Genomic DNA, 26,890 nt, shown 5'->3' with positions numbered 1-26,890 from the left:
AGATGTATTTGCATAAATGGGGCCAAAGTGTGTAGCTTTCGCGAGCAGGTTTGCGACAGGGGCAGGGCGGAGGATCAGCGATGCTGGCTTAACATCGTATTGTCTATTGGCAATCGGCGATGGACGATGGCGTCGTCTACCGGCCCAACACTACAACACATGCGCAAGATCAGATTTGGATTGGTACCAGCTGGCCGATACTCGATCCAGCAAAAATATGTGACATGCATCGAACCGATTTCTGATCCAAGTATCGAGATCGGTACATCCCCATAACTTTTAATGTGGAGTAGTGTGATATGAGGCTGTAATATCATCCTAACCTACCTAATCCCCAACCCCAACCTCTGTAATTGAACCATTCATTTACAGTGTCGGTAGCACCTGAAATAAACCTAATTTCAACACCTCCATCCTGTAAATGAAATATATTGTTTGTATTCTTAAATCCAAATATTGTCCATATAAAGTATCGGCATGGATAATTTTGCAATACTACACATAATGTATATTTATGTACTGTTTAAAGCTGGTGAAACAAAGTGGTGCTTAATTATATGTTATTTCTGTATATAACACTGAGAACACAGAGTAAGAGCATAGGGTTCACATAGTTTATGCTGCACATAAATGGACAGGAAATCCTCAAGCGTTTGCTCATCAAAACAAAGAGCCTGGATTCAGAAGTTACGTGTAGACATAACAGTGATATTAGGAGACAAAACAGTGAGTTGTGAAACAATTTAGTATCTTAGCTTACAAAATATTTCCATGTAATTGTCCTGTGCGAAATCACACACACAAAAAACATTTCCTATGTTCCTCTACAGACGTTTGACTGGAAATGTTAAGACTATTGAAAAATCAAGAAGATTTCATTGCAATATGGCAGGGGGATACTAAAATTAAACTGGCAAGAAATGTAGGTGGCTTTATACATGAAAGAATACCAACAAAAGTTCCAACATTTATTTTATTACAGGATTTACTCATATTTGTTAACATAAGGTAATAAAAATAATTGAATTCATTAATAGTTATTGCTAACTTGTAGACCATTAAAGGGACAGTTCACCCAAAAAACAAAAAAAAAAAAAACCCTGTCATCATTTACTCGCTCTTTACTTTTTCCAAACCTTGAAACCGGTAACCATTGACCTGCATTGTTTTTCTTACTAAGGATGTCAATGGTTACCAGTTATCATCTTTTGTGTTCAGCAGAAGAAACAAAATCTCAAAGATTTGGAACCACACATGGGAGAGTAAATTTCCTTTTTTGGGTGAACTATCCCTTTATGTTAAAAAGAACAATTTGGGATTTTTTGTTCATGCTAGTAAATACAAAAACCAACATTACAAAACCTTACCATAAAGCGTGACTATTGTTCTAAATTTCACAATAATCAGCAAATAATACAGTAAAGACATTTTTAACATTCATAATTTCTTTTCCCCTGCTTAGTCCCATTATTCATGAGGGGTTGCCACAGCGGAATGAACCGCCAACTTATCCAGCATATGTTTTACACAGTGGATGGCCTTTAAGCTGCAACCCAGTACTGGAAAACATCCATACACACTCATTTTACACACATACACTATGATCAATTTAGTTTATTCAATTGACCCATGTATGTCTTTGGACTTGTGGGGGACACCGGAGCACCTGGAGGTAGCCCGCACCAACACGGAGAGAACATTCAAACTCCACAGAAATGCCAACTGGCCCAGCCGGGACTCGAACCAGCAACCTTCTTGCTATGAGGTGACCGTGTTAACCACCATCGCCATTTTTAACATTAAAATTATAAATAAACATTAATAATAAACTGGAAAACATAGTAATACTTAATACTGATTTTTAAACAAATGTAAACTCATCTCAAATTGAAACATAAATATAAACATAAATATAAACATAAATATCATTCATTCATTCATTTTCTTGTTGGCTTAGTCCCTTTATTAAACTGGGGTCGCCACAGCGGAATGAACCACCAACTTATCTAGCAAGTTTTTATGCAGCGGATGCCCTTCCAGCCGCAACCCATCTCTGGGAAACATCCACACACGCACTCATACACTACGGACAATTTAGCCTACCCAATTCCCCTGTACCACATATCTTTGGACTGTGGGGGAAACCGGAGCACCCGGAGGAAACCCACGCGAACGCAAGGAGAACATGCAAACTCCACACAGAAATGCCAACTGAGCCGAGGTTCGAACCAGCGACCTTCTTGCTGTGAGGCGACAGCACTACCTACGGCGCCACTGCCTTACCCTACATATACATATATATATATATAAACATTAGAATCTTCATTAATACTGTTTTACTGTAATTTTGATCAAATAAATGCAGCCTTGGTTAACTAAAGAAACTTATTTTAAAAAATACACCACACACATAAAGAACCCAAAACATCTAATTGACAATAAGTTTCCGGAAACAAGCTAAATATAGTTAAAATACATAAAAATGCAGCTGCCGGAGTTCTTACCAGGTCAAGAAATATGATCATATCACCCCAATTTTATCTTCTTTACACTGGCTGCCTGTTAAGTTTGGTATTGATAATAAAATATTGCTTCTTACCCATACAGCTTTAAATATTCTAGCTCCTGTTCATCTAACCTACCTTCTGTCTCGCTACAATCCAACCTGCTCTTTAAGATCTTAAATATCAGAGCTTCTGGTAGTACCCAGAGTAGCAAAGTCCACTAAAGGAGATCGAGCCTTCTCATTTATGGCTCCCAAACTCTGGAACAGACTTTTCTGATAATGTCAGAAACGCACTCTTTCAGTTCAAAACTAGATTAAAGACTATCTATCTTATCCTGAGGCTTCTAGAGATTGTAACCTGTGAAGGGATGATGACAACCATAGAGGACTTCTAGAGGTATCCATAATCCTGGACCAGGCTGAATCCTGAACAAATGCTGTGGCAGTTACGGAAAAGTGAAATTCTTTCAATTGTTAAAAGACCCCAATGACATACGGGTCTCTGCATTGATCCCGTAGGCCAGCCTGAACATACGTCAGTGACCTACTTATACCTGCAGCTTCTCCACGATGAACGTCCAGCATTTTACAGCCTCCAGCGTCTAGACTGCAGCTCTGCACAAGAAGTTTGGCCAGAGGAGAAATGGTCATTCCCAACTGAGCCTGGTTTCTCTCGAGCTCTTTCTTGCACTTTTGTCAATTGGTGAAGTTTTGTCCCTCGCCACTGACTTGCTTTGATTGGGACTTGTGGAGCTACGCATTGACGGACTTGCTCTAGAGTGTTTGGATTTTCATCATTGAAAATTACTGACTGAACTGAACTGAATTAAACTGAAGTTTAACTCTGCAAACTGGACTGACTCAGTTTCAATTTGCTAAACGTTCTATGTTACACTGTTTTGACATGATCTAAATTGTAAAAGGGCTTAAGCAATAAAGATAAAAAAAGTTGTCACTATAACGTGTACATCCACACTTAAAAAGTCAATCAAAGACAAAATGGCATCGATCACCAATAGTTCATATTCAATATCCCAGGGAAGCCATCGACATTAAACCACATCCAAGCAAAACAAGCCAATACTACTGTGCCTCTAGTTAGCAAATAGCAAACAAAGGGTTAACCATGGTCCGCTTATCTTTCATCTCACTGTTTATAATGTAACAGGACGTAGCTAATAAAGCCTGTGCGCCGCATGCAGACTAAACAGCCATCACTGGAATGATGCTGGCCATTGTGGACGTTTGAGATGTAGTTCAGTGTGTTTCTGGAAAGCTGATCTCCCACAGCAGACGTCCCAGCAGGGCTGTTTTCTGCTGCAGAGGAACTAATGAGCCAAAAATCACGATGACAACAAGAGAAACTATTCACGTAGTATACCAAAAAAAGTCAAGGCTACACAATAAACACCATTACGGCTGCACAAAACATAATTACTAGCATTTTTGTACTAGTCCACTGGGAAACGGCTTTACTTTACTGCTTTTTATTAATCATAAGTACAGTCTCTGATGAACTCCGAAACAAACTGCAATATGTTCAGTCTTATGCTTTAGTAAGCCATTATAAGACAAGGATTAACAAGGCTTGGTATACTCTAACTTTGCTTGACCATTTTCAACTTGTAAAAGATTACATTTTAAACACGGCTGAGGAATAATAAATGACTTCAGGCTCTTAAACCAGATTCAGTCTAGCTAAAAAAATTCTCAGGATGAGGCAACATGTCTCTAGCTGTCAGGATCAAAACCATGCCTTATCACCCAGACTACAATTCTGCCACTATATGAACTACAACTCCCATCAGGCACCTCAAACACACACCAGTTCTGGATCACCCCTGATTACACACACAGCTGGTAACTCATCATAGATTGATTATCTGGACTATATATTTACCTTTCAAACACACACACATTGCCGAGTTTTGTTTCCTGTAACATTTCTATGCATTTTCCTTGCCTTGTTTTTTGTAGTAATCCCTGTTTTGTTACCGTTTATGCGATCTGTCTCCTGCACCAACCTCCCGCCTGTGACCACAACTATGATTTTGGATTACCCTTGTAGCTGATTCTGATCGGTCAGATTGTATTTGGTTGGTTGTTGTTTATGTATTTTATTATTTGAATGTGTATATTTAGGTTACAAATTTTCAATTTTAAATATTTGTGACTGCTTGCATCTTCTGAGTGACGTCCTGCATTAACTTTAGTCAGTGCAGAAGTACTTCAATTCAAATCTCATTTAAAGTGTCTTCTATGAAAATAAGAGCATCCTCTGTAGTCTCTGCATTTCACAAGGCAGTTTTGTTTGGCTGAGTCATCAATCCCTGCGGCTGAAACAATGCTCCTCTGTCTCTCTCTTTCTCTCTGCATCGCTGCTCATATTTACCCACTGACACACTCTTATACCCGCTGCTTCTCTATATTCCCATTAAAAACCTTGACCAGCCCTTCCAAACAACACGCCCTTCTTACTTTACTGACCGCTCCTCTGACAGCCCTAATGCATCAGTTCACATACTGTACAGCCACTCAAGTCAGGACACATGCTATCTTAAAGGGTACCTATTACGCAAAAATTCCTTTTATAAGGAGTTGATGTGGCAACAGTCTGTGAATATAAGCAGCTTCTAATGCTGAAAATTTAAATCACACTTAATAAAACATTCTGCAGAAACACGACATTTTCCCTTTGTTTGTGTCATCGGAGAGGGGGAGGCCCCGCCCATTAATGATGATCTCTCTCTTTTTAACATTAACATTAGTCTTGTATTGAATCTGCCACTATGCTGACACATTTTTAGCCCCGCCCTCTTTTAAAAAGAGCACATATTTGAATTTAAAGTGACAGTCATCTAAATGGCACAGTTTGGATCAAATCCTAAAAGGGGCAGTTTTATAGAGTTATTAAACATTATTAGGGCACTTTTTCACTGAGTGGTATGGTAGGGTACACATTTTATGGCCGTTTCCACTGTCAAAAGGTACCAAAAAGCGAACCATACCGTACCACTTTTTGGGTACCCTTTCGAAAGGGTACCCAGCACAACAAAAGGGTACCAAAGGGGAAGCCAGACTTGCAGCTGAATGCTATTGGTTTACAGAGATACGTCACTCGCTCGTGCATAAGCAGGAGAATGAAAACAAAGGAAGCGCCATTTTAACAAAGACAGCAGAGACATTACACTATAATAATAATATATACACATAATGGTCGACCTGAGCTTAAACAAACCACAAAGCCAAGAAGAAGAGCAGAATCTGCCCTGTGCCCTGTAGTTGTTTACAAGACCGTCTAAAGCTTGAGTGGTTTCACTTTCTCCAGAGAGCTCGCTGCGTGTCTATATTTGAAATGACAAACTTCTTGAGCTGACGAGGATAACGTTCACGTGATTATTGAAGAGCTTCTGACATTCAATCCTTTCAGAAATGGACAAACGCAAGAGTAAATCGTGAAAAAACTAAAGAGAAGCTGGAAAAAAACAAAGGAGCAAATGATTCTTTCAGCAACTTAAAACATGAACAAACTGCCATGTTTAACTATCATCATTGCCTTTTGTACTATTGTGAACTCGGAATGACGGAAGTACTTTCTTAAAAGGAGTTACATGTGGTCCTGAAGATTGAAGAGTCCCATGAGAGGTTACTGTGGGCTATTTGTAGTGTGTTGTTTTTGAACCCAATTTATAAATTTTTTAATAATTTTTTAAACAGAAAAAGATAAATGGGGCCGAACTCAAATGCTGTTATTCAGCAAGTTCCTGCACTGCAAAACATAAAAACAGACAGACATCTCACCCATTATCACAGTACAAACAATCAACAAACATATAAAATTGAGAAAAGCAGACTACTATCTCAGTGGCTACAGCGATATTTGACCATCAGATGACGAGCATGTGATTTTTTTTTTTTAAAGTCTCAGTGTTGGTACAGTATTGTTTTTAGATGTTGTGGGATCTCATTCAAGGCTTTTGTGAATACATAAAAGAAAGATCTCTGTCCAAAACAGTTTTTAAAAGCCGGTACTGGCAAACATCCAGTTGTTACGGATCTGGTGGAACGATCAGTCACTGTGTTAAGTTTTGGTAACAAAGCACAAAGGGCTGCTGAGGTAGCGCTATTTAAAATTTTATAGTACAGTTTAATTCCTGTGTACATAATGTAGTTTTGAAATGTTAAAGCATTAGAAAGTGATAGAACAAAGCAGTGATGTGTCCATCCAGAAAGTCTGTTGTGGATCTTATAGGCCCTATTGTACAGTCTAGCTATTGGCTCCAAGATATTATTTGTTGTGAGAGACCAAACAGGCAAACTGTAAGATAAGGTAGACAAGATTATAGCATGAAGATAAGTTTCTGAAACATAAAAAGACAATTTTGTTCTAATTTTCCCATAACCAAATAGCTTTTGTTTCAGCTTTTATAAACTTTTTGAACATAATAAGAACTAAATGTATGCTGTGTGTAGTTTTTTCTATAATTGATAACATATGGGACTCTGTAAGGGGCTGTTTGTGTTCACATATGTTGCGTTTATTTATTTATTTTATATAATTTCAGACGTTACAGTAGGTCATTTTGTATTTTCATTGCGCTGCAGTTATAATCAAATCATGTTTATGGAAAAGTTAATAATGAACATGTATACACAAGTATTTATGTGTATAAAGCTTCTGTTTTGTGAGAAATGCTTCTAATGTGATATGTGAACGAGTCGTACAGCTTTACTGTAGACATTTCCTGATCGAGAATAAGGTAGACTGAAACTTTCTGTTGTACACCACGCCCACCAAAAGAGTACCATTGGTACCGTTTTGGCAGTCGAAATGCAAGCCTGATAAAGGTGATCCATACAGTACTGTACCACTCAGTGGGAAACGGGCCATTAGTGTGGTTATTTAAGCCGAAACCTCGCATACACCCTCTAGGGACACCAGAGAATTATTTTATATCTTGTTAAAAGGGACGCAATAGGCCCCCTTTAAATTTCAGACAGTTTAGATCAGACAAGTCAGTATGCATGCAACATTATTCTTTATGTACTTTTAAATAATAAATCTACAATGAAGTTTGCTTTTGCACAATAAACATAGTACACAACCATTTTATGTTAACACGCTTTTATTTCATAAGTGATTAACCATTTGAAAGCGCTGGTCGAAATGCTAATAGTTTTATTCAACAACAACACATTAAAGATTTGCATTTCAAATAAATGCTGTTATTTTGAACCAAAGGAGCCCTGAAAATATAAAAAAAACATTACTTTTTCTACTAAAATATTAGGCTGAAGAAGGATATAATTGTTTTACATTGTGATTAGGCCTGAGTGACTAAATCCATACAGGGTCAAACTTTATTTTGATGATCCATTTGTTGAATTCAAGCTACATTGCATCTACATGCCAACTAATTGTTATTAGATTATAAGTAGACTGTTAGGTTGGGGTTAGGTTTGGTGTAAGTTGATATGTACTTGCCAAGTAGTTTCTTATTGTCAGTTGTCTGTTTAGCAGCTGGTATTGGTATTTATTGACATCAGGGCTGCAGCAATGGTTTGCCTGTATGCCATCCTTTGAGAAAACAGTTGATGAGCGCAAAGCACACACCATTAAAATGCAACCACATATGTTGTGACATTGTTACTTCAGGTAAGAACAACAACATATGCAAAAATGAGTGCAGTAAAATTAGCAGTGAGGAGACTGTAAATTAAAAAAAGGATGTAAGGATGGCACCAGAGTGGCTTTTTGGTTTCTTTTCTAGTGCATCACCAGCCACTACCACCCCATCTGAAAGATTTTTTTAGCACAGTGGCTAACGTGGTCACACTTCGTAATGTTGCAATATGTATTTGAATAAAAATGGTTGGTTCCTTTACTTCAAAGTTTAGACTTGATTTTCATAAATTGTTTTGTCTACAGAGTTTGAGGTTTACTGTATCATTATTATTCGCACCTTACCATTGAACACCCTTTGTAACATATTTATTAAGTTTAAGAGTCTCTTTAACACTTATGTTTATTTTATTATAAAGAGATCAGATATTTTGTTTAAATATTTTTGTTTTTGACTATTAAAACTGATACCGAATGACATGAAACATGATAGTGATAATTGTGATATTATTTTCCAAACCACTTTTGCTGGAACATATTTCTAAGTTTGCACACACCCTATATTAAAAAAGACTTTAAGAAAGCAATCTGATATAGTGGATATAAAACAACCCATTTTGAAGTAGGTATGATCAATTCTCAGTATTTGGTTACTGTGTTACTTGCAGTTACTCGCTTGCATATAAAGCAGCATTTAAAGAAACTAAAGGTTAAAAACAACTTTGGCGACTGAAATTACAAATTAATCAGCTTTGCATCACATTAACATCTCAAACAGGCTGTTGGTGTTTGCAAGGACATGATCTTGCCTGTAAAAGACAATGTATAAAGGTGGCTGACTATTCATTTACTACAACCAGTTGGGTCAGTTGAGATTGAATCAGTCACAATAGGGCTGGGTGATTAATCGAAACGAAATCCCAAAGATGCTTAAGCAAAGCTGCGATTGTCATGCACATTTTCAGGGAACCACGGTTGTGTAATCAGTAGTAAATCTCCTCCAAAAGGCTAGAGGGCGCACTTGCAGAAACTACGAATATTCCACGAAGAAGGAACACAGGAAATCCAGGTTGCTGAATAAACAGCTTTAAACGCTTTTATTAATTCAATGTGACTGATAAATCACACAACTACAAAATTACCTCACAGGATTTATTTCAAACACTCGACTGAAGTTATCAAATGAATTTGGAATAAAAAGACGTTATTATATACTGTATTTTGCCCTGCCCCCTTCAAGACGCTTCTCATTTGCTTTTCATTTGATGCAACCACTTTCACTGGCAGAGCTGTAATAAAACCAAAACGCTATTGGCCGTATTTAAAAAGGGGAGGAGCTACACCATGTCCATGTTTCGGTTGAGATTACGTCAAACATCAAATAAAAATGCTGTTCCATATTTCCTTAATTAACTAATGAATTAAATAATAATTTAAAAATAATAATATAAATAAATATCTTAAGTAGTGAGTTTTTTGTTTGTTTCTGCATATGATTGTGGTTCTGTTCATTCCACCTCTGTCTCCAGTAGGTTTCATCAATACCGCACAGGTGTAGTAAATCAGGTGCCAGCACGTGGAGGCCGGCTTGTTTGTGAAGACAATTTAAACCGGACTGGAACGTCGTTCGGAGAGTCTCCTCTCTCCCGGCTTGTGGTGTTTATTTTGTGAAGTTAAAACTGTGTTGTATTTACTTGGCTAAATTGTTGAAAGTGAAGGCTGAGTGCGAACACGAGAAGGGTGCTTTTTTGTTTTATTATGTTTTCTCATGTTTTGTGATTAGTGGGAATGTTATTTTATTGGTATTATTTCATGTGCAGGTAAGAGGGTACAAAACTTAGCTAGTTGTTGAGTTTTGTTTGTTATTTTGGCATTAACCTCCGCAAGCTTTTTATTGTCTTCTTTTGAAGTTTAAACGTCAAATAAATTTGACTTTACGTTATTTCCTTGGTCATTCGTCTTAGTTGTTGTCTTTCCTTTTGAACGGGAGATGGGGCTCCTCATTAATTTGGAGGAGTTTTAATTATTTTAACTTAATATTATCTATTGTTTCAGGTCTGGCTTGCTGTGTAGAGCCATGCAAGATTAGAATTCGCACTCGCTTTAAAATATACCTTTAAGTTAAATTACTTAAGGATTGTTATGCAACGGGGTACAGATCCTGAGCTGACACTGTCTATATCATGAAAAACTAAAAGAGTTTTTTTGACCTTCAAAAACAAACAAGGAACCTCTAAAATTGTGTAACAACTCCTAACCAGAAAACCAAGATATGTTTTTTATTAAACAAATAATCATTAAATCATTTACATAAAACAATTTGCCAAAGTCTTTATTGAAGCCTCAGTTTACAGTATTGAATCTCTGAGAAATTGCCTTCTGGACCAGAAAAAGGACATCACTGATCTCATCACAAATGAGTAACTCGGCTAATCTGAGTCATATGCAATTAAAGATGCCATCGCTTTACTCTGGGGATGAGTCAAAAAGCAAATGCATCTGTAATTGCAGACGCAGTCTTTAGTTGCACATCTGAAGTTTCACTGATGCTCAGTTTCACAATGTGAACTGAACATCTGTCAACAGCCAGCACTCTGGATGTGACTAGAACTGTTAACACTTATATTGTATTTTTAGCTTAAGAATATATAACAAATAAAAGTCCTGATTTCTCAGACCTTCACATTTTGTCCTGTTTCCAGTTCCATTGTGTCAGCATCAAATTACTATTTATAATTATAATTATTTATCATTTAAATTTAAGAATATATACACTAAATCCAAGTGTCGACTTCAATGTATCCAATAATTTGTGATAATAACATTAAACATTTCTTGTTGACAAATGTGCAAATCTGAGTCTTTTTAAGAATAAAAAAGGGCGATAATTTATTATTTATTAAGTTTATTTTATAATTAAAATGACAATGAGTATTTTCAAGTTCCACTTTGATCGTCAAATAGAGTCTTAATTAAAGTCTTAATTTGTCAATAATTCAATTTGATCATTAGATCTGAATGGGTGTCTAGATTTTTGGGTACACAATTGTGACTAAAGGAGATTTCAGTAAATAATCTACACTGTGAACAATTTCCGTGAATGAACAGTTTTCTGCATTTTGTAATTTTGTCACTTATTTAGGCTTTTGAATTGCATTACAAGACCTTGATCGTTCCTCTAAAATCTTTGATGTTGAAAAGTTTAAAAACTTTATTATTATTGAGATTTTTAATAGTTTGATGTGATATATTGCCTGTGATGGTGTTGAAAATTACAGTTCAAAAACCTGGGGTCCGTAATTTGTATGTACATTACTTAATTAGCTGGATTTGGTTGTTGACAATTTGACAAACCAGGATCATTTGTACTTCATTTGTACAAAACTCATCCAAGAGTTGAGGTCTGGTAGCTCGGGAGCAGGTCTATTTCATATAAACTAGATTTGGGTCTTTTCAAGCAAATGTAAGACTGACAGAACGTGCCAAATACTGACATTTTCTTACAGTTGTAGTTTTATACACTTGGGAAAATTGTGAAATAAAAGAAAAAAAATTATATTATAAATATATTTATTAGATTTCTTTATACACTACAGGTCAAAAGTTTAGGGTAAGTAGGATATTTAAATGTTTTAAAATATGCTTTTCCTGTTTACCAAGGCTGCATTTATTTACTCAAAAATATATATTAATCAAATTATATTGCACTATAAAATTACTGTTCAAAAGTAGTTTTTATCATTTAATTTAATCATTTATTTCAGTGATTTTAAAGATGAATTTTCAGCTTCATTACTGCAGTCTTCAGAGTCACAGGATTCTTCAGAAATCACTCTAATATTTATTATTATTATTATTATCAATGGTAATAGTAATAAAAGCATTTAAAAATACACACAATAAGTAATAAATAAATATTTAATAAGTATTTAACAATTTGTTTTACTTTTAATAAATGTTGCCTTGATAAACAGAATAATTTTATTTAAAAAAAACAAAGAAAAAAAAAAAAAACTTTTGACCTGTTGTGTGTGTGTGTGTGTGTGTGTGTGTGTGTGTGTGTGTATAAATATAAATAATTGTAAATATATACATACAAACACTCACGCACGCACAACAGGTCAAAAGTTTGGGGTCGTTTTTATTTTCTTCTTCTTTTTTTAATAAAATTATTATACAATTTTTATATGGCCTTGTTAAATACAAATGCTACTATTTTAAGGTACCAGCAGATGGTAATAGACATTCACACAATTTGACAGTTTTTTTTTAAGAATAATAATTTATTAATGCAGTCATAATAATAATTTATGCAGTCATAAATATGTTTTGACAGCTAATATGATGGTTATTTTATGTTTTATAAAAGTTTCAGACACCTTTACTGATTTCCAAATGCTTTTTGAAGCTAAATTTATTTAAACACCCTGTTATTTCTTATGCCGATTAAGAAACTTGAATAGGCCTGGGCTATTACAAAGCCTACAGCCAACAACAAATGAGGAAAGTTATAGAGTATCATATATAACAGTTCATTACAAATGTTATATAACTAAGCTCACATGGATAATTGAATATTAACCCGATGATTGATAGATCTGTCCTGCACAGCACACGTTGTGATCTCAGATCAGTTCATCCTGACATTTCAATCTCATTTGTGAACTCGTTAGTGGAACCAAACAGCCAGAGATCAGTGATCAAGATTAAATCTTAGATCATTTAAGCGAGGTATGAAGAACGGACCCCAGATCTACAAACTATAGAAGCAAAGAATAAAAACTTAAAAAAGAAATGGATCCCCCAAAAATGAGAGTTTATTCACTATTTACTCTCCCTCAAGTGTTTCCAGAGCAGTTTCATTCATCTGTTGAGCACAAAAGAAGTTATTCTGAAGAAAGCTGAAAACCAGTAACCACTGACTTCCAAATTACGAAAACAAATACAGAAGTCAGTTTCCAGCTTTCCTCAAAATATTTTCTTTTCTGTCTGTTCAACAAGTCAAACGAGTGGAGAATGAGTAAACGATGACAGATTTTAAAGCTTTTGGTGGACTGTCCCTTTAAGAGCCTGTCTCCAAACCAAGCACAAACATGCACAGATGCTGGGTCAGCACTGCTAATCGACAAATGACATGACAGGAAGTGAAGGATAGGAAGACAGAAGTATTTCTGACACTGTAGTCCGAAGCATGAATGCATGCTCAGAGAAACACACTGACCGTGATCCTATTAGAATACGGAGAGGCTTATGACACGACAATACCGCCAGAGCGCTCGCCAAATCCATTTACAACACTGACCACTGACCAAAATAAGTCTCATGGTCTTTTTTTCTCTAACTGAATGCGTTTTAATTGCATTCATGTTGGATCAAAACAGAAGACATCAATCATAAGCAAAACACTGGCTAAACCCATTGTAACCATTAACAAAACATTACAAAGTAGACCTTAACAAATCAGCTATTCCTTCTAGGGCTAGGCCTGTCCCAATAATCAATATACAGTATGGACTTATCACACAACACGAAGACATGAGCTCAATCATTTCTGGTGATGCAATATATATCGCCCATGCATACATAACCAATTCTAGCAACATTTTAGCAGATTGTGCAACATCTCCATCTCTATTGCAGGTGTCAGTATGGTTCAAAACACTTTATTTACTATAAATGACTATAGTATATTTCCATGTGGGTGCCTGACAGCTGAAAATAGATCTGGTAGCAGATATCGCAGCCTCTGTTACCTTTTACTTGCACTTTTTTCTTGGTTTTCGTCCAAAGCCTACTTGTTTCTAGTCCAAAAATCTACATTGCAAAGTGAAACAGGATTATTTTTTGTACTAACAGCACTGGCATATACTTTTACATGCTTCAAACCAAAACAATATTTTTATTATTAATAATATTTTGAACGAAGGATTCTTAGATATTTGGACTAGAAACGAGACAAAGAAAAGCATAGTGGAGAGCGGGTGATGAAAGTAACGTGGAGGGAAAGTAACAAAGTGATTTTCTCGATTGCCCAGACAACATTTGCTTTCCAGGCTATAACAGCACATTCAGCATGCAACCCTTGACGGAGCTGGCAAATATCAGAGTCCCGCGGTTAGGTCAAAATTTCAGTTTTTAAGGGCAGAAAGTAAATTATTGTAGCTGTTTTTTTTTTTCCTCATTGAAAGTTGTGTTTCTCTTTTCATGTGTCACACTAATGATCAATCTACAGGTTATAAAGAGCAATAACCGTACGTTCACAGCGAAAGCGGCGAGAGCGAAAGTAGCCGGAAGTCATTCATTTTCAATGAGAGTCGGCGGCGATAAACGGCGAGGAGCAGCGCGGCGCGTCTTCTTCGACGTGGGCGTCGAGGAGAGTTGAAATCAAGTCAACTTTATGGTAATGAGCTATGACGCGGTTCAGCGGCAAGCAAACAGAATGAAGACGTCCACCGCTTGATCTGTGAACTTTGGTTCCGACCACAGTTGTTCTCAAGGCTTTGATTATTGCGGTCGCCGGATTTCCAATTATTTACAATGTTTTCTTACAGGAACATGCATTAAATAAGGGTGCTTTCAGATCTACACTTTTGTTTCGGAACGTGTCTCGATTGCCCAGTTAGTGCGGTTCGTTTGGCATATGTAAACAGGGCAATCGCGCTCTGTTCCGCGCCAAAGTAATCGCTCGAGATCGCTTGAATGAGGTGGTCTCGGCTTGATTGAAACGAACCCTGGAGCGGTTCGATTACAGTGAGAAAGCGATCCGATCCTAGCGTGGTTATATCACAGTGTTTTATGGATATGTAATAGGCTTACGGCTATATGAAGAGAGAATTATGAGTATGGCGGGAAGTTTCGCGAGTCTCCGGATGCCTGCAAACGAGTGATGATCTCCCGGTAATCTCGCGTCTCCCTCCCGGTCCTCAAATAGGCTACGTCGCGCACCCTTCTCACCCCTCCCCACAGCATCTCTCCTCAGACACATCGCGCGCGCGCACCCCGTCAATCACCACCAAACCACCACCTGTCCTGACATCTTAGCGGGACACTGCAAAATAAACCCTGACACTCTGACCAATGTGAGGAGAGTTTACTCGCACGTGACTTATTTTAGCTCTTTTGGTCCGATTAGAAACTTTGCAATGTGAAAGTGAACCGCTCCAAGAGCAAAGAGCAACAATGTAACAATTGTAATCTCTGTTTCGGAACAACTGAATCGATTCACAGGTGTGAAAGCACCCTAAGTTACTAGCGAGTTACTGATGTTCATTAATGTTATATAAATTTATCTTTAAAAAGCGGGAGACTCACGCAACAGTACAAAACAGTAATGCTGCTTCAGGATATTTCAGCCATATGGACATATATTGGATAAATAGAGCAAAGCCACAATACACGCAACTTGATCTTCCATTGTTAAATGAATTTGATAAGAAGTGCGCAACATTTTCACGCTAGAAACATGTTTTATGCAGGAATGTAACTGACATGCTGCAACGGCTCCTTTAAATACGAGATTAAGGTATCGAGTTTTGACGCTCTCGCCGCCGGAGCTGAAGGCAGACAGCGTTGTCACCAGGGAGGCCAAAGCGACCTTGGACGCTCTCGCCGCTTTCGGTGTGAACGTACGGTCACACATCCTTGAGTTTTTCAATTGAAAAGGATATCAGGTTTAAATAGCAAGAGCTCCTGTGGGGACAAATGTACCAGTTATTTATATCCCACTGCTAATATTTAGACCTTATTTTTATTTTCCACATTAGTTTTCAGTGTTTTGATAATTAAAAAATATTCAAAAATTACAGAAAATTTTGAAATTTTTCATTGTTGTGTTGCTTTTGAAACTTAAAATTTAAAATAAAAATGCAGTTTAATATTTTTTTTTTTTGCAAAAACTAAAAGGACAAAATATGTTTGCAGTGAACATTAACAAGGTCGTTAGATATATTTTAAATAAACAAGATTAAGCCAATAATTCCAGCAAAGATTGTTGTGTTATTCATGACCCACGCGCATGTTACTTTCATCCCTGCTGACGAGGTCAAAAGTAACTTTTGTTTACAGTGAAGTCATATTGGAGTTGCTCTACACCAAGAGTCACCAATCTCGGTCCTGGAGGGCCGGTGTCCTGCAGGTTTTAGCTCCAACCCTAATCAAACACACCTGAACAAGCTAATCAAGCTCTCACTAGGTATACTTGAAACATCCAGGCAGGTGTGTTGAGGCAAGTTGGAGCTTAACCCTGCAGGGACATCGGCCTTCCAGGACCAGGATTGGTGACCCCTGCTCTACACTGATACTAAACAGGCCCGGATTGGCTAATTGGTATGACCGGGAGAATTCCTAGTGGGCTGGTCCATTTTTTTGCCGCGAGGGCCAGTGTCCCTAGCTGCTTGCACTCTCAGCAGTCGCACTTTTTTCATATATTTATTTATTTGTCTATCGCCTCACTCTTTTTATTGATTTTCTCGCAGCCCTGTGAGCAAAATGCAGCCTGCAGGTTAATGATGATGCAACTATAATTCAACCCCAAACAGCAACACCTTAGTGAAAATAAGAATTCCAATAATTAATATTAATGAATATTACACCTGCTCAATGAAATCAGATGATTCACTAAATTAATAGATCTGACATAACTTGATCAGAAATCTAAAAAGGGGAGAGAAAGATTAAGCCATCAACAGAAAGTAATACTGTGTTTTTTTCTTCCAAACGCACCAGCATACAGCGCCATTGTGGTCCAGTGGTCAGCACGTTGCGTTAAGGCGCCGCAGACCCGAGTTCGAACTTCACCAGAGTAATTTTTTACTCAAAGGACTGGATGTCTATAAAGAATTTTACACAGAATATATATTCAGGAAAGGACATTGTGATGTTTTAAAGAATAGTGTTGGAGATTTAGCTACCCTTTAATGTTCTCATATTTATGAAAAACATTTGAAGTTCTAAAGCAGCCATTTCCTTGAAAAAGATGAAGTAATGTCATTAGAAACTGAATTGGAAATGACCTTATTTTAAAATAGTCAGTCATGAACTGAGGTGGGCTGGTCTAAGACTTGAATCTCCAGAGCTGAAAAGGAGTCCCACTCCGGCACTGATACAAAATAACACCTGATTTTGATAGACTCTTGCAAGTTACGAACCACAGAAAACATAGATTTCTGTTAAAACATTCTCTTTTAAAATTTGGTTTATATAATATTTATATACATTTTTATATAAAGTTACTTTTGTCCTCGCTCTCCCCTAATACCACAATACTATTAAACCCCCCAGAAAACTGTCAAATAGTGCCATTCAAACTATCTTGTGAAACTGTATTCATATTAGGGCTGCTGGATTTTGAGAAAAATCCTAATCATGACTATTTTGGTCATAATTGTAATCACGATTATTCAAAACGATTATCAGTTTAAGTCAAAATTATTAGCGCTCCTGAGATTTTTTTTAAATAAATATTTCCCAACTGATGTTTAACAGAGCAAGGAATTTTAACAGTATTTCCTATAATATTGTTTTCTTCTGGAGACAGGCTTATTTGTTTTCTGTTTTTGTTTTTTTTGGGTAGAATAAAAGCAGGTTTAAATATATTGAAACACATTTTCAGGTCAATATTATTAGTCCCCTTAAGCAATAATATTTTTGTCTGCAGAAGAATCTACTGTTAAACTATGACTTGCCTAATTACCCTAATTAAGTCTTTGAATGTAGTTTGAATCTGAATGCTTGTGTTTTGAGAATGGTCTAATATTATGTACTGTCATCATAGCAAAGATAAAAGAAATCAGTTATTAGAAATGAGTTATTAAAACTATTATGCTCAAAAATAAGCTGAAAAAAAAACTTCTTTCCATGAAACAGAAATTGGGGAGGAAAAGGGTTGCTAATATTCAAGAGGACTAATAATTCTGACTTCAACTGCATATATACAGTTATTTTCCACCCTGCAATGGAAAGAGAAATAAATACAATAGAATAAAAATATGAAACAAACTGTGATTTAAGCATCTTCACTGTAAGAAAAACACGTTAGCTACAAAAGTCCTTCAGTCAAAAGCAGCGAGGGGTTTTCTCGTTTTTTTTTTTTGTTTGATTAATAATGATAAAAACAGGCGGCAGCAGGAACATCACACGCTCTCACTTTAATGGTTTCTCTTTCACGTCTTTTGATTCTCAACTCGTACGTTTATTACACAAATGAGGGTTAATATGAATAATCACTAAACACTGCGTTTTGACACCTATTTGAACATTAAAGTGCTCACATTATGATGACTTTAGATGTGTGAGATCTACTCGTCTCAGTGTGCGAATGAGACCGAATGCTGACCGCATGCTTCTGTGTGAGCATGCCGCACACACACACACACACACACACACACACACACACACACACACACACACACACACACACACACACACACACACACACACACACACACACACACACACACACACTCTTGGTCCCGCCCAGACTCGTCAGCGCTACCAAGCCGACCAATCACAGAGCTTACGCTACGCGTCGTTGCGATGTGTAGTTACAGTTTTTGACAGGTGCGCGTCAGCGACGCCGATGGCCACGGCGAAGGGCTATGCTTCAGCACCGTAGCATACTGCGGCGTTTGACACAGAAGTATAAATCAGCCTTTAGTGGAAACACGCTGCATTTTTAAACTGTAAATCAAATATCAAATTATTTAGCATATTCTGGCTTATCGTATTTATCTTCAATAATCGCACAGTCCTATTTGCCACCATAAACTAAAAATTCTGGAAGCCAAATTCAAATACTTGGGTTGCAGTGGCAAAACGCCATCTTTGAGTAGCAGCCGGTTTAAGACAAGTGGATGAGGAAAGGAACACAATGCTTTTGGGTTTGTGTGATGAATGGGAAGTGAAGTAAGAAAAGACTTCTGCGTCAACCAGAGGAAGTGCTTCAAAACAGACAAACACGTGAGCTGAACTAACAGAATGCATTGCAAAACTGCCTCAAAACTCAGTCACACGACATAGCAGTGAACTGCTTATTAGCAAATACACAGCAACCGTCTAGCTTGGGAGTGAGAGAACAGGTTTTACCAGTAAATCAGTGAGATTGACCAAAAACTAATAATATAGTAGTCTAGTCTACATGATTTGCAAGCTAAATGATTTGTTCACATATGGAAACAACATGGAATACCACTACAGGGCAATGCACTTGTCAATTGAACCTTATATTTCAACTGTGATTTGATATAGACTGGGGTGTAAATCTGACGTCTCATCACAATATGATAATTACAATACAATACTTGCTGATATTTGACTGAAATCGATTCAATTCAATTAAGTAGAATACCTAAGTGTATATCGATATTAAGATGTTATGAGCCTAATTTACAGAATATAGCAGACTCGATTGCAGGGGGGACTCGATTTCTGTAAGGTCTGTATGTGTGAACAGGCCCTTGTTTAAAAACACCAGTAAATTTGTCTTTTTGCAATTTTCTGGAAAGAGAAGTTGTAACTGCACCGGTAATTTACTGCAATGCTGCTCTGTGTAAACGCAGAAGTAAAATTGCCGGTGTGGTGAGAAATCGAGTCCCCCCTGAACTCGAGTCTGCTTAGGACCAAGATGGATCATCTGCATTGAATGCCTGATCAAAAGCTATTCTACTTCTCCACAGTGCAATTATAAACATATTTGGAGCTTTTTATAGTCTATTCTTGAGATTTTAACCAGACTAATCATATTTGTAACATTATTATCAATAACTACAAGTTAAATACATGCATAGTTAAAATAAAGTTTGCAAACATTAAATGTCTTTTTGACGTTTTTATGTATTTATATGCAACATTATATATTTACATATGAAGTGGTTGCACGTCGTAGGCAATGCGCTTGTCTGAGCTCCAGAGAGCAGAGCACGTCGGACAGTTTATCGAGGATGCACCACTGGATCGCGTCTCATTACAGTTGTTATACGTGATATTTAAATAAATAATCTTGCCTCTATCTAATGACTCTTCTGTCTTTTGAATCTATCAGGTGCTTCAATCTTTCACTTTCACGCTTGTACTTAGTAATTTTAGTGAAAACCTCAAAACCTCTGTTGATTGGTTCCTGTTGGTTGTGTATCTTTTTTACCAACCAAGTTTGTGGACGCCATTATAACGACACAGATCACTCTGCCTATTCATGCCGCGGAAAAAGTGATTGACAGGTGGTAATTTGTGTGTAACTTATCTTTAACAATTTATGACTTGGGATAAGACCATGGGGGTCAGGTACTTTAAATGGTAGGCTACAAATAATTCATTTGTTACGAATTTATCAATTATTCATAATTAATTAATTCACCACCACCTACGCTGACCGTGCTATCCTTCATCGCAATGTTTCACATTAGACATCATACGATGCCAAATTAGTCGACATTGCTCAATCCTACAACAAACGAAGCCTATTACAACTCCAGTGACGCAATAGGATCACCCAGGGTGGACCCAATTGTCAGGGGGAACTCGATTTCTCATGATTATTGTGATTAGAACGTGTTGACGTAAAACGTCTACTTTAGCCTATCAGAACATATAGACGGATTCACATCCGTGCTGTTTAAGAAAATAAAGGCCTTTGAATATTTTTCTAGACACATTTAGCTGCTGCTAAATTAAAATGCCTATGACAAACTGTTAGTTTATCTTCAAGCTTTGCTTCAGTTGCTTGACGCTAGTGCATGTGAAGCAGCCGGTGAGCACCAGCGACATGTGAAAGTGTTCCTCCATATGTTTTCATATAAGATGTTAATAATAATAATCCATCCACTGAGTTTGTAATGTAGTCAAGTGTGTAAACATTTAGCAGCGGTTCGCATTTCTGCCTTTGGAGAAATTTCTGCCTTTTTTTGCCTTTGCAGCTGTAAAAAAATGATAAAGCTGTGAATAGAAGTGAAATTGCCGGAGCTCTTCTACACAAAACACAAACGCCGGACCCCTTCTGTGTTTACAAATACAAGTGCTATCGTTTAGAGCTCATTTCTGGTTAATGATGTCAGAATTTACCGGTATTTTGAAATGGTATTTTTTTAATTTACCAGTAAAGTCGTCCTGGAAATTTTCAGGATATTTGCCGGTATCACTGTGTGAAAGGGGATATTGACATCCACAGTAGAACCAATACAAACTGTGGATGTCAAAGGCTACTATTGTCCAACACCTTCTTTTGTGTTCAACAGATGAAAGAAACTGAAACAGCATTGAAACAATACAAGCAAAAAATGATGACAGAATTGACATTTTTGGTTGAACTGTCCCTTTAAGATGTCATTGTGTGATCAGCTCAAAGTCTTCAGGTGCCATCAGAAACATATTCAAGTCTTTTGCAATAACATACTGACTTATCGTGCAATATATGGACATGCCTCTAATAATTTTTGGTGACGTAATTTATATTGCCCATGATGTTTACATAAAAATGATTGCTCCCTATATTAGCCTAGCTGATTGCCCTGGCTCCGCCATCTCATCTAACCTCCGCTCAGGAAACACCTTTACAAACAATGCTTACGAACAGATGAAGAAAAGCTGAATCAGCTGTGTACAACATATGCTGGAAGAGTTGGCGGTTCATTCCACTGTGGCGACCTCTGAAATGGAGACTAAGCTGAAGGAAAATTAATGAATTTCTATTTTAATTGTTCAAATCTATACAATCATACCACCCAAAGCTCTTACTTTAAGTCTATATTTTCATTAGCTAGAATCAGTGCCACATCAGTATTACTGAAAACGCCAGAAATATTACTAGGACTATACCAGACTACATGACTCTAATTATGACATTTAAGCTGTCTTGACTATTTTAATGGTTAATTTATATGCATGTACATACTTCTTCACAGTCTTTGCAATAAAACTGTTAAAGTTCTTGAAAAACAGCCTAGGACTGTTGACGGTAAACTTGTGCAAGCGGTGATAAGATAACCGGTTTCGCCCCTTTATTAGAGTCATGGTTCTTGTTGTGGTGACAGCACACGTGTCAATCAGCATTGGGGTGTTAAATACTACCTCAGTATTTAGGTGAAGCTTTAAAGTCCATGTGAAATTCAAATGTATAATGTTTACTTTGCGAGCGCACATTGTTATTCTTTAGGTGAACAATTGTGCAATATAATTAGTGAAAAAAATGTTTGTTTTATGTAATCTTTAATCAAATCTGAGCATTTGTTTCTACACTACCTGACAAAAGTCTTGTCATCGATCCCGGTTGTAGAGCAACAAATAATAACTTGACTTTAACAGTCAATTCAGTAAAAATTGACAGATGAATCATCTGTTGAACTGCATCCCAATCATCACAAATACTGCAAAAGACCTATTGGAACCCGCATGGACCCAAGATTCTCATAGAAATCAGTCAAGTTTGGTGAAGGAAAAATCATGGTTTGGAGTTACATTCAGTTAACTACTTAACATGGGTTGAAACAAGTCTTAATTTTCATGCGGATAACTTAATTGTTTTATTTTAAACCCACTTAAATTTAAAAAAAATAATAATTAAGTTAACTTTAATCGATTTGTGTTTTGGAATTGTGTGTAACCCTGCATTTTTTACAGTACACTGATAAATTTGCAGGGTTCCACACAATACCTTTAAGTTGTCCAAACACAAATCAATGAAGTTAACGTAACATTATTTATTAATTAAAGTGGATTGAAAATAAAATAATTAAATTGTCCCAAAAACTAAGAGTTGTGTTGTTTCAACCCATTTTAAATTAGTAGTTTAAAAAACAAGCAACAAACTTATTTTTTGTGTGCATATGGCCACCATGAGCTTCAGGAAAGCGACCTCTCAATAACTGTGTGCAGGAGAAAGTGAGAGAATACAAAAGAAGAAAGAGTGCCAGCTGACCCTGACAGCCAGTGGAGGAGAGAAAAACCCACAGGGACCGAAGATGTGTGTTTTCCTGATAGGAGCCAATTTAATAAAGAATGGAGAAGAGCAAGTGGCCTTTCACAAAGCCTCAACATCTACAGCATTCCTCACCTCATATAGGGGCTGTTAACATGATGTTATATTTTCACTAGGGCTGCACAATACAGAGTTTTAGCATCGATATCGCAATTTGTGCATTCACAATAGTCACATTGCTGAACCTGCAAAGTTGAATTGGTATTATAGTTTACCAGGTATGGAGGCAGATCAGTCTCAAAAATAATACACTTATGAAATAAAAATCAAATATTCACAGCACAATTCACATTTACAAAATCCAATTTGAACTGGATTTTTGCATTTTTTAATCATCTTTTGAATTAGTTTTGTGTATTTTTGAATCATGTTTTAAATTTATAAATTGGATTTGTGTGTTTTTAAATCGTGTATTGAATTTACGAATTGCAACATCCTCTGTTGTGACAGCATGTTCTCATTTTAAATCAGGAAATTCCACAGAAAACTTTAATTAGTCGAAGAACACCAATCAAGCTCATCTGATTAAAAAACGTTTGCATGCCATTAAATATTATTAAGAGAGATTCAATTGTTTTTCTTCATTTTTGTCACACCATAAAACATATTTAACCCTTTAACTTCTCCATGAAGAAAAAAAAGGATTGCATTTCTTAACACCTAATGTCACTAGTTATTTCAACACATTACATAATTTCTAAAATATTAACCTCTACCAAATGGTTAATATGGTAGAAGTACCTGAATTAATACATATACTATGAATAAAAGCTGAAAAATATGAAGTGTAAGACTAATTTATTTAAAAACAATCAAAATAAAACATTTTTGAAAACTGAATCCTCTTCTTTTTTTTTTTAAGTATGCCATAAAATATTTTAGAATCTCATTTTACAAGCTTTCTTGGTTTTCGTTTTACAATAAAACCAAAATCAAGTAGTGCAACAGGATTATGTGTTTTTATTTTTGTAAACTAACAATGCTTTAAACCATTATTTAAAACAGTAAAAAAAAGTAAATTACTTTAACAGTCAATTCAGTAAAAATTTATTACAAATAAATAAATGATAGTGTCTTACATTTTCCCTTAAACATCAGACAAACAATTGCATAAATATATATATTTTCATCAAAAAAAGGTGTCTTATCAAGAAAAAAAGCTTTTTTTACTGCCCACACGAAATCTGTGCACACAGAAATCTGCTAATTTCCGCAGATTTTTAGCCCATCATTGATTCTGTTTACTTACTTGTGTGAATTTACATTTGTTCAGTTTTTTAAATAATTTCACTAATAATATTGTAACATAATAATAATAATATTATAATGTTCACATAATCTATGTAAAATGCACTCTGTAAATTAATATTTTCTGTCTTTTAGTAAATATATATTGAATGAAACTTGCTTCGTTTACCAATTAAGTAAATCTAATTGGATTTTCATTGTAAACTTTAAATAAAAGTAAAACATTACTTGCATGTATTAACAGAATTCATACACATTGTTACTACTAAAATTCCATGACTTTTCCATTTTTCCAAGATTTTTAAGTAAATATTCAGGACCTAATGTTTCATGCAATGTCAACATATGCATAGTAAAAGAAAAACAATGCATGTTCAAATTTATTACAGCATATTGTAAAACACACAGCAATCTATTTAGTTTCAATTTATATCTATGCAAAATTGATTTGGATAATGCTACCACAGCACTAATAATGTGAGAGAATGTGATTGGACAAGGACAAAAAAAGAAGTAAAGAAAACTAACTCATATTCAAGTATACAGATATCTGTTTTCCATGTCTTTTACAAAACTTTGTGGGTTTTTCCAAAACTTTTCCAGGACTGGAAAATGCCATGTCAAAATTCCATGACGTTTCCAATGACCGTATGAACTCTGATCAAGTATTAAGATACTTCTAAAATCATTCCGCATAAATCCGCAGATTTGCTACCAAAATCTTCACAGAAATAGCAAAAAACGTCTGCAGATTCTGTCTGTGCCTACCTATTAGCCATATAGAGAGAATGAGAAAACCTGCAGAAAAAAAAAACGCGCACACACACACACACACACACACACACACACACACACACACACACACACACACACACACACACACACACACACACACACACACACACACACAAAAAGTCACTAACCTTTCTTAAACTCCTCCAGCATTGAATCCAACTTGGTGTCGTGAAACACAAAGTGAACCGGATGGTTGTAGAACTTAGTGATGGTCTTCAAAGTGGTGCAGTCATCAGGATCCACAAAGGCCAGGTCCTTCACAAACAGGATGTCCACAATGTTGGTCCTCTCGTCCTCATAAACAGGAATACGCGTGTATCCGCTCTCCATGATCTCCGACATGGTGTTGAAGTCCAAAACTGCATCACTATTGATCATGAAGCAGTTATTAAGTGGAGTCATGACGTCCTCCACAGTTTTAGTCCTCAGCTCCAGCGCGCCCTGAATCATGTTCATCTCCTCCTTCACCAGGTCATTGTATGGCTCGGTCACCTTCAGCATCCCCACCAGCTTCTCCCGATTGTACACCGTGCCAATCTCCTGCCCCAACACGCAGTCCAAAAGCTTGCTAATGGGATAAGACAACGGAAAAGTCAGAAACATGAAGAACTTAGTGACGTGGATGGTGTTGGCACCTACTGCCAAACCATGGCGAGAGCAGAGCGCTTGAGGAACAATCTCTCCAAAGATAACAATGCCAATGGTTGATGCCACCACAGCGCCCAAACCTGAACCAATGAGATCATCCAGTAGGATGGTTAACGTGGTGTTCACCAACACATTTCCCAGAAGAAGCGAACACAACAGATAGTTTCCTTTCCTACGAATGGGTTCAATCTTTCTCGCATACTTCTTCTCCTTATCCGTCCCACAGCTTTGGACGATTCTCAGTTCCATGGGATCCAAAGCCATCAGCCCCAAGTTTAACCCACTGAACATACCTGAGAGCACCAGGAGGCAGCAGATCAGGATCACCTGGAACCATATGGGCAGCATGGACTTCTTCTCCTCCACCACACGCAACCTTCCATCATGTTCTCCTAGTGAAAACCACCTCCCGTTCTGCCTGATGCACAGCCCATAATCCCTCTGGGACTCACTTTTCCTAAGTGGTTTGATTTTGACTCCCAGCACACCAGACGTTCCCAGGCTGTTCACACTCATACTAGTCCTCACAGAGATGTCTTTGGTGAAGTCTGCACAAGTCCTGTTGGAGTCAGAGCTGCTGTCCTCGCCCTGCTCCATGAACTTAATCTGCGCCCAGGTGTCATTGCTGATCTGCAGCCCATAGAACCTGAGCTGGATGTCGCTCTCCTCGGTTACCTGTATGATCCCGTCCTCGGTAGTCATGGCCGGCTTGTCGCTCCTCTCCAGCCGCATGCCGAGGATCCGGCTGTCGCTGCCCAAGGATTCCGCTTTACTCCCGCAGACTATACTCCAGAGGAACAGTATTAAAGTTAGCGTGCACCCTTTCCCACTCCATTCTGTCGCCATGTTTGTTTCGCTCTCTGCGGAATGAGAGTTGACGTCACCTACTCATTTCTCCAGCCCTCCCCGCCTCTCTCATTAGCATAGCGCCAATCAGCGCGGGGGACGTCACGTAATGAGGAAGACCGAGCCTCTTCTGGGTTTGTTTGGTAAAGGAAGTCGCTGTGAGAGGAGGAGCGGTGAGTTTTAATCAATGTTGATGTTAAAAAAATTTGAGGAAATACTATAAACAGAGTAAATTGTACAGTGTAAAACAGGTACAATT

General features: G+C 37.0%; 1 protein-coding gene across 7 annotated transcripts in view; it reads right to left on the bottom strand.

Moving 5' to 3' along the window:
• The window catches only part of cnnm4b (cyclin and CBS domain divalent metal cation transport mediator 4b), a 69,365-nt gene extending 42,718 nt beyond the window's left edge, over nt 1-26,647 (bottom strand). For all 7 annotated transcript variants that reach the window (XR_015489860.1, XR_015489862.1, XR_015489861.1 and 4 more), the window contains exon 1: nt 25,266-26,647. Coding sequence is in view for 2 of the 7 variants with exons in the window: in NM_001445082.1 (NP_001432011.1) it covers nt 25,266-26,631 (1,366 nt within the window). In the remaining 5 variants the exon portion in view is untranslated. The remainder of the gene's footprint in view (nt 1-25,265) is intronic.
• Between the last annotated feature and the right edge of the window lie 243 nt (nt 26,648-26,890).

The sequence above is a fragment of the Danio rerio genome, chromosome 5 (assembly GCF_052040795.2).
Source record: "Danio rerio strain M-AB ecotype USA chromosome 5, GRCz13ab, whole genome shotgun sequence".
Taxonomy (NCBI): domain Eukaryota; kingdom Metazoa; phylum Chordata; class Actinopteri; order Cypriniformes; family Danionidae; genus Danio; species Danio rerio.
This window is presented reverse-complemented; position numbering and strand designations above follow the sequence as displayed.